Source organism: Dipodomys spectabilis, unplaced genomic scaffold (assembly GCF_019054845.1).
Source record: "Dipodomys spectabilis isolate Male_0828 unplaced genomic scaffold, ASM1905484v1 ptg000145l, whole genome shotgun sequence".
Taxonomy (NCBI): Eukaryota; Metazoa; Chordata; class Mammalia; order Rodentia; family Heteromyidae; genus Dipodomys; species Dipodomys spectabilis.
The window spans coordinates 11,126,558-11,139,650 of NW_024870822.1; the positions used below are offsets into that span (position 1 = coordinate 11,126,558).

Sequence of the window (13,093 nt, forward strand, 5' to 3'; positions counted from 1 at the left end):
ACTCTGATTGTAAGAAATATATACTTTCTCCAAGCTTTGATGTTCTTACCCACTTTTGATATTCCATTTTCATATTTGGTACGCTCCAACATGTGATAGACAATTCTGCTTCGAGTAGCATTACTGAAGAAGGTGTCCTTATTGTTTATTATAAAGCTGTTAAGATAAGGAGATGGGTTTTAATATTCAGAACAGAGCAGAGAATCCTTCCAGAAATACAAGTTCTTAGGTAATCAACTTTTGTTTCCTCCTTTGAAGCTAATGTATATGAAGTATATTAAGTTAGAACTTGGGGATGGGAATCAACTAACAGAAAAAATGAAATACATGCATAGAAAATTCAGGGAGTTACCAGATATTCACTTTAAAATCTTTCAGTTTACAAGAAAGTCTTATTTAGAATGGAGACACCAAGCTTCCTACTGCCTCACATAAATGTTGCACTGATATGAGCAATGTGGTTCTGAATAGAATGCATTAAACATTGATACCTTCCTCATTCACACTCTCCAACCAAGCTTACCCTGTTCACAGAGCTCAGAAATCAGCAATAGTCCTCCTCTGCCCTTGGTGACCTACATTGGCTGAATGTGAGAAGAGTAGAAAGAAAGGTTCATGGGAGTGCCCACGATGTAAAGAGGAGAAAGATTATGACAAAGCAATTGATTTATAATATAGTAGGAGTCTGATCCAAGGAGTGAAGTTGGTCTCACTCAGCTTCTGACTCTTCCTGTTTCCAGGAACTACTATCTCTGTGAATGATAATGCACCATTTACCAGGCATTTAGTCCCGAAGTATTTGGTTTTCTATGATTCTGGTGTCTCCAGTCTCTGCACACAAACAGTTGTCTCACTAAGGAACTGTTCTAATCAACTGCATCTCCCGATCTCTCACTCTACCTCTGTCCTGTGTCATTCCCTCTTGCCTCGACTGTGAAAAGACTGTTCTAACCCAACATTCAATTTTTCACTGGATTTCCAAAGTACAGCTCTGATCCTTAGAGCACCTACTAGCTTTAGCATGTCATAAACTCTCCATTAGGAGCATAATTGAATTTCTTGTTTTCATCCAAGGCTCTCAATACTTGCCCTCCTATCTACCCACCAAGTCTTATTTCTTACAATTCTGTTCCTTCTATCTGATTATCTGTCAAGGAGTAAAATTTACCACTACTTTTAATTTCCATGCATCTCTTCTTTGTGTTTTTCTCTACCTTCAATGTCTATCATTCTTCCTTTCTCCATCTCCTTCCATATTGTTACCTGCTAAGTAGGCTCTCTCCTTCCAAAAGCCTGTTCAGATCTTGTCCTTTGAAAATGGCCCTCTCATTTCTTTTGTCAAATATTCAATTTACTTATGCATTTCCTATTTCACTAATTTTCTCAGGCTTGTTTTATTTCAGTCTGTGCATCTGTCCTTTGTATTAGACACTGAGCTCTTCAGCATCTAATATTATATGTATTATCTCTTTATTCAGATGCAGCAAATTGCAAGATGCAGAAGAAGGATCTGTCATCCTCATGGTTCTTTTGTGCTACAATTACATTCTTTAGCATTTCCAAACAACTATTTCTTAAGCATATTTGTGTCATTTTTTTCATGCAGTTGCTATTATGGACAAATTAAACATGATACAAGTAAACAAATAAATAAGATTCTAAGTAATATATAAGAATAAAAAGAGAACAGCACCAAGAAGGTGGGGCATGGAGGTGGTGATGTTAAAATAGGAGGAGAAAATAGTAAGTAAAAAATGCAGAGATCTAGGAGCAAATCCTGTCAGACAGAGAGAACAGAAAAAAATAAAGCAGCATGACTACACCTGAGCATTTGATTCAGAGCCCAGATTAACATGGCTGGATCAAGTAACTGGTGGGAGATATAGATGCTGAAGAATGAATGTGACACAGAGTCTATATTATTCATGCTTTGAATTATATTATAAACACAAATGGGGAGGCATTGAGGAAATTAGTTTAGAAGACATTTGCATAAGCTGATGGATATGAAAGTTTTCAAAGATAAACTAGCTCCTTATGCTTTCGAAGATAGGAACATTTTAAAAAAATCTGATGTGCCATAGATACATTGAGGTCCAATAAATATACAGCAAAAAGCTAAATATGCTCCCCAGAACCTCTTTCTAAGCTTGTCAGACATTTAGATTTCTCTAGAATTATGTCATTCAAAACTTGTAGACTCATCTCTAGGAGTAAGTAATAGGAAAAATACAGTATTAGGAAGGCAAAGTTTTCTCACTGTTATCTGGTTATGCATATATTTGGTGGTTTGGAATTCTGTTTCATTCTTCATTTAACTTTCCATATCCCCAAATATAGTTTACTTCAAACAGTGTAAGTAGAGTCAAAGCCTTGGTCCTATAGTGTATTACATATTTCTCTGTCTTATGTCTACCTTGCTTCATTTACTTAGAAATTTATACTTTTTGTCTGCACAATTTGACCAGTATTACCATGGAAGTACAAGATATAATTGTAATAGTAATCTCCCTTCTACATTCAATTGTGACATACAGAACTCAATAAGTGCTACTTAAATGAATATACAAATATATAAGCATAGAACATCATAGGTAGGTAAAGAGGGATAGAGAGATATCTAAGATTCTCTGAAAATATTTTTACTTTAGTTTTTTTAAATTAAACCAAAATAGGTTAGTTAATAAATATATTAATTTTAAATAGCATGGCTTTGATATCTTAATTACAATATTCTATTATTAATTAAAATTCTATTGTATTATCAGTACTATTTCAATTGGTTGATTATCACAGTAATTGCCTTGAAAGGTATTTCTGATTGTTGCTTGTCTGTCTCTGAATCATAAAATGGATGAAAAATTCATAATATTGACTAAGTGTTGTTCAGAAATGAAGTATATTTTTAATGCAGTGATATATTCTGTGATCCATTTAGTAAAAATTGAAATGGCCACTGGTATCTTCTTCTATAATTAAGCTCCAGGTACCAAAATGTAGCAAGGCAGATAGTCGAAAAAAATGGAACTCACTGGTGAATGCGTGCTCGGCTGAAAGGACCTGTATAGCAGTCTGACTCCTCCAGGTCTGGAAAAGCCGACTTGTCCAGAACCATTGGGTTTTGAGCCATCCACTTTTTGATTCTTCTGAAATAATTTTGTACCCTGGAACAAAGTCTCCTTTTAGAACTAGATTTGATTATATTCAAAAGCCATCATAATCCTTCACCACAGGACCCTTAAGTACTAAACAGTCCAAAAAAACACCTATACACCCACACCCACACATTCTGTTCCCACACAGAAGAAAACAAAGCCAGAATGTGTTCAAAGTCTTTCAGCACAGCTGTTACCCTTATTAAAAATCCTGTGGAAAATATTTAAGAATTACTACTCACAAAGAGCAGAACGAATAGTATTCTTAAAAAGCACTATATTTATTGAAGATATATGTGTATTCATGTATGTATCTCTATCTCTACATTGAATCTGGACCTGGATATATATCTAGCTATATCTATTTCTTTAGAGGTACAGATTCTTTAAACAAAAAAGTCAGCAATAGGACTCTACAAAAGTGGATACTGAAAATAAATACATGTTCCCACAACACTGATGTGAGACTGGCTGATTGTGAAAACTCCAAGTTATTGTCACAGCAGCTATGTTCTCTAAAAAATCATGTAATATTAGCACACTATTTATGATATTCTGTGAAGCAAGTTTTAGTATTATATGCAACAGTTAAGTTGAATGGCAAGACAGAATTGGTTCTTAGGAAAGTATATTACATCTAAATAATGGGCTTTCAATACTTGGCCTTAAAAACAAAACAAACAAGCAAAAACCCTCAGATAAAAATTTAAGCCAGCAATGGGAAGCCAGCAAATACTGCATCCTAAGAACTATTTTATTTGGCTTTATTATGATAAAATTACTATGACAAATTTGAAGTTAAGCATCAAATCTGTTGTGAATTTTTGTTGTTGTTGTTCCGGTTGTAGAGCCTGGATTCTGGGCCTGAGCGCTGTCCCTCAGCTCTTCAGCTCAAGGCTAGGGCTCTACCACTTGATCCACAGTGCCACTTCCGGCTTTTTTTCCTGCTTATGTAGTGCTGAGGAATCAAACCCAGGGCCTCATGCATGCAAGGCAAGCACTGTACCACTGAGCCACCTTCCCATCCTCTGTTGTGAAATTTAAGATATAAAAATCTTGGATTAGTTCTCTAACAATGAAGATGACCATTTGTAAGCCATGCCATTTTTAGCTTTGGAGAGAACACACCATTTTATAGCATAAAATAATTAGTAAGCAGTCTCAACATTTATTTTACCGTGCCATATTATAAATAATGTCTTTAAAATCATATAACTATTATCTCAGAGGTAATACAAAAATATGTTGAAGACATTAAATGGCTCATATACCAATTACTCTAGCTTTTTTGCAATTTATTGCCTTTAGTAAAGAATGTAGTAGTATTATTCAATGAATATCTTAACTCAGATCAATCAGATGATCATTCTTCACCTAAATATGCAATAAAATTGGGTAAACTCTTTCAGCATTGATTCCCTATTCCACCTCATTCATATCCACAAAACTAAAGAACAAAGCAATAATAAGTAATAGATTCACGATACTTTGCTTAGAATAATGAATAGATTAATAGAAAATAGCATGTAAAATATAAAGATAAAATGCAAAATAATAGATAAAATGTAAAATAGTTGATTACAGTTCAGGATACTTTGAAAATTGCTTAGAATAACTAATAACTCAATTTTAACTTTATAAAACAAAAACCATAATATAAAAGATAAACATAATGAAACACATGCTATGGTATTCACTTTACTTATTTATTCATAAGAGTGACTAACATAGAAAGGAGGACTATTTCTCCAGTATTAACAATCATTTCTTTAGGATTTAATGTGCAAATATTTACCATGAATGTTAAACACTAGGTAACTGAAACAGAACTATAATAGATTTATGCAAATAAACTTTTCTTGAGATTTTAATATAATAATACTTTTATTTTGGAAATCTCTGAAGGAAAGATGCCTAATTCAACAGAAAACTCAGTAATGATGCAGTCAAACTGCCTCTGTGGTAGCACACTAATGGAGATTGAAATAAAGAAACAAAAATATAAATCATCTCATACTGAACAGATACACACACATATGACAAAAATTAAAAAATCTGCAGTTGTAAATTTATACATAACAACATTTCGATGATGTTGATGTTAGTACAAAATGACTTGGGACTTTTCTACATAGACCAAGATTCATAAAGGAAATAGAGTTCATTCTAAATCAGTACCTTACCACAACAGAAATACTTGTCTGGCTTTTTGGAAACAACATTAATTTTTAAAAAGTGAGTTCAGGATTAATTTCTGTCATATTAATTCTACTTTCAAGTTATTTTCCTCCATGGTTTATGCTTTTGTCATAAAATCTTACCACCACAATCAAATTTTGTATTTAGAAAGAGACCAACAATCTCTGGGGAATAGAGTTGGTGAATCTCTAACATAGATGCTGTTCTCATAGTATAGATTTCTGAGATGTGTCATTATCCTACAGCATCACTAAGCACAACATACTATTAAATGTTTTTAGATTTTATCTGTTGAGTTTTCTTTGCAATGAACAACAGTAACAGCCAAAACCCAACAACATGCATGAGCATGAATCCTTGTGTTTGGGCAATCATTAAATGGAATTATCTTTCTCCCAACTAAACAGTCAGCAGTGATAAATTGATGTTTTAAGGTGAAACTTTTGAAAAGAAGTTCATTTTTCATATGAGGAAGCTTACGTGGTAGAATAAGAGCAGATCTATGATGCAAAATCCACTTTATGTACCATTACATGGGCATGGAGGCTAGACTTTAACATTTCAATGAAATAAGAGAACTGAATTGAATGGTCCATAAGTCTCTGCTAGGTCATCTTAGAATCATTTATCTACTGACTATTACTGCATAATGATCTCTGAAATAAAAGTCTCCGAGTGGTAGTTTGCAATTACAGTTCCCCTTCCATAATATATCATGGGAGGTTTCCTGAAATGGTGAAAGTAATAGTAACAAATAAATGATCTTATTTTTGGTATTGCTAAATTTGATTACTTTAATATCATTAAATTTAGTCATTTTGGAAAGTTTCAACAAATTATTGAAATTTTTAACCTAAATTTTATAATTGCTGATATCGGTAATCAAAGAATTTTTATTTAGTTTTTCTGAATGACATATTGGTCAGAGAGAAATTATGCATCACCCACCAACCTGCCCATTGATTTGTTCCTCTCGTCAGTGTAATAGCATTTTTTCCTGAAAAAAAAAAAAAAAAAAAGAAATCAGCTGAGGGAAATAACAGGAAAAAAAACTATATGATTGACAACGTTCAATAATATTGAATATTTCAGTTCCTCAAATTTCATATGCTTAAGATTTTAATAAGTTTGGAATAAACCAGGTGAGTATAACATAAAGAACAACATATTTACATAATTTAAATATCAGAATCTAAGTTACTATGAATACAAACATTTACTCTTTCTGAACATTTTGTTTTTTTATTTCTTTTGTAGAAGTCTTGTTTTCTTCCACTTAATATATCCTAATTATATCATTTGAGTAGCTTCATTTCTTCTTTCTTTTTTTTTTTTTTGTCAGTCATGGGGCTTGAATTCTGAGCTTGGGTGCTGTCCCTCAGCTTTTCAGCTCAAGGCAAGCACTCTACCACTTGAGCTACAGCACCATTTCCAGCTTTCTAGTGGTTTATTGGAGATAGGAGTCTCACATTCTTTCCTGCCCGGGCTGGCTTTGAACTGCGATCCTCAGATCTCAGCCTCCTGAGAAGCTAGGATTATAGGCGTGAGCCACAGGTGCCCAACTTCTTTCTTTCTTTCTTTTTATTGTAAGGATTCTGTACAGAGGGGTTATATTTACATGAGTAAGGTAATGAGTACATTTCCTCTCCAGCATTATTACCCTCTCCTTTGTTTTTCCCCTACTATTCCTTCCCTCCTCCTCCTCCTCGCAGTTGTAAAATTCATTTTCAACGGTGTCATGTATGTCTCATTGTTACAATGGGTCAACCTGTATAAAGTAAATTAATACTTCAATTTGATGGGTGAATCTAAGCTGAAGTATATTTGGCAAATGGTTTTGTCAGGTCATCTTACTAGAGATAACTCAATCTTTTAAGAACATATATGGAAAGGGTTATATCTGGACCTTTTTAAAAGACTAGCTTCTTTTCTGTCTTTACAACATTTTGGAAGACTTTTCTGCATTGGAAGCCCTATATTTCATTACATTATTCAGTGTATCCTTAATATAAAACTCATCAATAATCTCTATTTTCCTTTATTCTTCTCCATGAATGAATTTGGTGACCAAATTCTCTGCTATCTATAATGTTCCATCCTGTAACTTCTTAACTGAAAATTGTCACATATAAAAATAGCATCATTTTCCCCTTAATTTTCCATTCTTATCATTCTATTATTTTATACCCTGCATTAGCTATACATTGATGCATGAAATTTACTTGTAAATGTTGATCAGAATCACTGTTCGAGCCAACTCTTAATAGTTGGTTGTTGATTGTAAAGCCTTCTCAGGGACCCAGTGAGACAGCCAGTGTATGGGTGAGCTACTAAGGCCACTGCTTCTGGGAAAGCTGAGCTACTCTACTTTTATACATCTTGTATATTAGACTTTTTATGCTTTTATTTTATTTTTTGAGAAATATACTTTGCATGAGTGTGGTCTAAATTTAATCCTAATTGTGTTAAAAGAAAGTGTTAGAACATTGGCCCCCTCAAATTCTTTATGTCTGAAACATTTATTGGAGGATTGGAAGAAATGTAAGCTTACCTCCCTCTACAGACTCACTTTGCAAACTTCAGGATGATTGACACATTTTAAGTGTGTTGATTATTTTAATGTATGAGAGAGACCTGAACAGGAATTAAATCTGAATCCAAAGAAAAATGATTAGTATGGGATTTGATAACTACTGAGATACACAAATCTAAAACTAAATCTTTTCTGATTTGATAAACTAGAGCTGTGTGTGCAATGTAAGCTTTGAAAATCCTCTGGCTTACTTTAGAAACATTAAGCTCAGTGTGAAGTCCTTGTTTACTTTAGAGGTAAACTAAGAAAGCAATAACTGGATAATTTAGGTGCACAATAATTTACTGACACATTCTATCAGTAGGTAAAACATTAAAGATTTATGATAATACAAAAAGTTAGTCTTTGTAGGAATGTTTATAACAAATCTTTCTGAGTAAATTTTTGGCTTTTCATTGAGGAATGTGAACGATTTCTAAGGTTAAAAATTGTGTGGAATGTCTCAGAGTAAAAATGTATATATATGTATATATATAAACACATTCATATATATGTATACACACACACACACACATATATATATATATATTCTTTTTTTTTAAAAGGAAATGGTCATGCTAAATTTTAACCTCCTTGTAAAATCTTTTGAATTTCAGAAAATATAATTTTAAGTACCTCACTACCCTTGTATGTTTCCATCCTACACTCTCTTGAGGGATTGGTTCCAGGACTCTGATCAGATATAAGAACTTCATGAAAAATGCTACATTTTCATCTATCCCACATATATCTTCTGTACACTTTAGTATATTTTAGTATACTTCAGTATATTTTAATTCTTATTTTTGGTGAGGCTGAAGATAAAGATCAAATGCTCAACAACTGAATTATATCTCCAGCTCTTTTTTTCCATTATGCATAGGGTTTCACTTTGTAGTTCAAGTTGGCCTTGAACTCATTACCTAGCCCAGGATGACATCAGACTTGGATTGGATATCATGAAAAGACTTTCTGTACAGTTTATGATTGAATAGTATTCTCATCATCTGTTGCCTACAAGCCCAAATTACAAGTGTACCTTATAAATAAATTATAAGTTGGTTACTATGAAGTTAGTTCATGCAACATCTATTATTTAAACTGATCGAGAAAGTTGTTCTGAAACAACTTTTGTTCCATCATTGTTCAAATAGTTCCAAGAACATTAGAACATTAAATTCAGGTAGAAAATGGTGAGACCCTACATTGTATAATTCCCTCTTGGAAGTTAGTAAAAATTACATGGAATATTAAAATATTTAATTGTTAATATTAAAATACCAGCGACAATAATTCTTTATTATCAGAATCAAACTCTTGGGATACCCGTTAAAAGTTTATGGATCCAATACCATCCCCGATCTAATGTGCCAAAATCTCTAGGAATAGGTTTTATATTTATTTCATTTTTACTGTTTCCATGGAAAATTTAATGCCTTCTGAAGGCTAAGAGGAACTTCTCCAAATGTTCCTTAATAAATATTTATGTATTAACTTAGAAATTCAGAAGATAATGCATCATAAGGTAATTTTTATAACTCTATAGAACTTATTTTACTCTGCCATACTCTGGGACATACTGTATATTTTCCTAAGATTTATATTATTATTTGTGAGAATTTAATAGCATTTTCTAAAAGTTTCAGTAAGTCATCAATTAGAAACATTTTTGCAGGCAAGAAGGAGGAGGATCATGAAATAATATTAGGCAAAGCATCAACGAAAGAGGAATTTTATAATTTTAATTATTTCTCATTTTCTCCCTTGAAGGTACACTATAAAGCAAACATATGCTATTGTTTGTTGTAACAGACTTAATATTTGTTTCTACTCTACCCAAATTTCTACTTGAAGCCTTACTATGCCATGTATTTGGAGGTGAGATTTTGAATTTAGGTTATGTAGATGATGTCTTAGGTAAATAGGACCAGTGCCCTTAAAAGAGGCCAGAAAGCTAGTCAGCCTTCTTCCTACCATTTGAAGACAAAATCTACACTAGGGGTCTCACTAGAAACTATGATGGCACCTTAATTTTGTAATTCTAGCTTCTTGAACTGTTAGAAATAAACTTTGACTAAAACTTTAATCTATACTTATACAGTATAGTGTCTAAACTCTCTGTATTGTATTGATTATTACTCTCCTATGGGATAAAAATTTATCTGCGTGTTAGTAATAATATAGTAAGATCTAAGTTAAACAATGTCAGTTCTCCACTCAGAAAACAGAGTGACACTAGTATTTGAACCCCTTTAAAACATTTGTATGAAGTCCAGAGGAGTTGGTGTTCCCACTGAGATCAGATGTTTTAATACAATGATCACACATCCTGAACAGAACCTTAACACTGAAAACTCAATGAAATGCTCAGCTTAGGTCTTCCTCCTTTACCATCTACCAGGAAATTAATTAATTTATATATTTACATTCTTAGTAACAATGCTAACCCAAAATATTGGGACCAGATAAAGGCCTCTAATATGGATTGAGATTAGTGGTTTTTTCTTTTTTTTTTTTTTAGCAATTTTGTCCTTTATGAGAATATTGATCAACATCTTGGATGTTATGTCTCTTTATGTCATGTGTTGACATAATTTAGTGAAATTGGAACTTGTGCAAAGAAATTCTGTGAGAATTATAATTATAGTAAGTAATTATAATTTTTTATATTGTATAAGAATATAAAAAGTCACCTACTACTAAAAGCAATCATTTTAATTCACTGTATTTTCAATCATATGGCCCTGTATTTTACATGGTTGAAGTTATATTGTATGCATAATCATACTATTATCTCTATTTAAATTGGTCACTTACTATTTTCTCACAATCATTAAAAATTCTTATGCCCATTCATTTTATAAATGATTTATATTTATTTTAAAAAGTATACTCTAACATTCTTAAATCCTCTTATACTGATGTAGAAGACAATTCTATTTTCTACAATTATAAATTAAACTAGTGAATATCTGATATTTATAAATAGAAAGTAAAGCCTATGAAAAGATTTTAAGGCTTACAGAAAATATTTTCAAATTGAGTTTCAGAAGTTTGACTGCACTCTGAATAAGTAGCTGATTATTTATCATATCTAGGCTAACCATAAAGATAACTAATTGTAAAATTCTTTGATAAATAAACATGTATGTTACTATTATTCTGGTGATGTTATAAAAAGATGATGTTATGTGGCATGAATGTGCATAGATCATGTCAGAGGCTTGTATAGTCAAGGTCAAGTGTTCTCTGTAATATTATCTATAGTATTATTAGTGTAAATCTTATTGAAATTTCAAAAGAGTTTTAGAAAGTTGCAGGATCAAAAGAGAAAATTTTTAGAGGTCAAGAAACATAGTCTATCACAAATATCTCTACTCCTTATTTGTATTTTTAAGGTACATTCAGTAAAATGAATTGAATTTAATGTACTTCTCTGATGACTCATAAGTCCCATTTGCTTCTTTCTGAGGCCAACTTTCATAAAAATGCACAGAACTTAGATTCTTTCAGGAATCTTAGTTATCAGCTTTATAAGGAGCTGAGGAACTGGAAAGGTATGTTCATTTTCTGTTGGTTTTCATTTCATATTTTCGCCAAGATCCTTGAGTTATTGTTGGCTTATCTCCTAAATACTATCTCTATAAAGCACTTTGAAAAACTTATTCATGCATGAATGTGAATTCATTGACATCTTTAAGTCTAATTCTGGCAGGAGCTCCCAATGCTAAATCAATTTCTAATTTCTGAACAATGACTGTGGTTGCATCTTTCAAAGCTTGAAATGTTACAAAAGTGTAAAAATATTGCAATCATTTTTTCATTTACCATTGAATACAGTAGAGATCACAAAATGAGAGATTCTGCAGCCAGTAGCATGATCTTTCTTGCTACCAACTCTGAAGAGTTTTTCTATTTTTAGTTTACACTCTTAATATTCACTTGTACAAAGTAGGTTCCCTCGGAATCTCATTTTCTTTGAACCTTTTAAATGCTACTCAGGCGCTGATGAATCACACTTAGCTTCACATTGATGGGATCCCTCAAGTCTTCAATGTGAGTGAACATTTTGCATACAATAGAAGCACTGTTCATTTTACTTAGAAGAAATGGAAGAGAGATATCTTTTATTCTGCATATGGCACCAAAGTTTCTCAGGTTAAGAAATATATTTTCTTTCCAATCTGCTGACATCAAAGACTGAAGAAATTTTGAAAGGAGCAATTCTTTCATAAATTAGTACTGACAAATGGAACTAAGAAACTAGCCCGATTGAAATGATCTGCCCTTGGTAACTGGTCATCCATGAAGAACACTGTGTTTATATATAAAGATTGTTTTCAATCACACTTCTTACTTTCTACAACAAATAACAGGGTTATATCCATCTATTTGAACTCAGAGGTGAGCATGTTCTTGAGAATGGTTAAATTTCAACTCTGAGAATAATGATTTCATCTTCTGTCTCTAGGCAAGTGTATTTTGAAATGATAGAAAGTGTTCAGGGAATTAGGAAGCTTATTAGGTAAAAATAATTTTTAAAAACCTTCTATTTTTGGAAAAAAGCGATTTCCTGGTTTAAAAAAAGGGCAACATTTATTGCTCCATGGTATTGTAAAAGGCAGACTCATATTAGTACATATTGAGATGAAATGAGACAAATTAAAAAGTACCTGAAGGGCATTCTGATGTTCAGCCTCTCTGCATACTTGCACAGTGTGTCCCATGGTATGTGAATTTTAATAAACATAATATCGGGATTTGCAATAGCTGGCTGTGAAGGATAGCAAGACAGGTAAGATTTATAACCAAAACATGATATTTATATCAAAATTTGAATCACAAGCAAGAACTATCACCCTCCCTGATTATACATGAATTGTCATCATCGATTAAGAGACAAATTACATGTATACATTTTTTTAAATAAAGAAAAACCTCAATAAAATATTGGCATAGAAACCAGCTGAGGATTGGACACATCCAGACATCAATTACAGAGTGTTCACGAGTTGTTTAACAGGAAGTGCCTTCATAATGTACTCATTCAGTTTGAAACACTCAGCTTTCAACAATGGACATTCGTAACAATAGAATCCAGAAGGCGAGTTCACATTCATCCCTCCAGAACTTGATAACAGTCATGAAAGTAAACCTGATAAGTGGA

At 32.5% G+C, this 13,093-nt stretch overlaps 1 protein-coding gene across 1 annotated transcript in view; it reads right to left on the minus strand.

Moving 5' to 3' along the window:
• The window catches only part of Ano3 (anoctamin 3), a 304,851-nt gene that overhangs the window by 86,487 nt on the left and 205,271 nt on the right, over positions 1-13,093 (minus strand). Inside the window, exons 7-10 of the mRNA XM_042691327.1 lie at positions 12,600-12,700; positions 6,307-6,351; positions 3,033-3,164; positions 50-156 (exon numbers count right to left, since the gene is read on the minus strand). Coding sequence (XP_042547261.1) covers positions 50-156; positions 3,033-3,164; positions 6,307-6,351; positions 12,600-12,700 — 385 coding nt within the window. The remainder of the gene's footprint in view (positions 1-49; positions 157-3,032; positions 3,165-6,306; positions 6,352-12,599; positions 12,701-13,093) is intronic.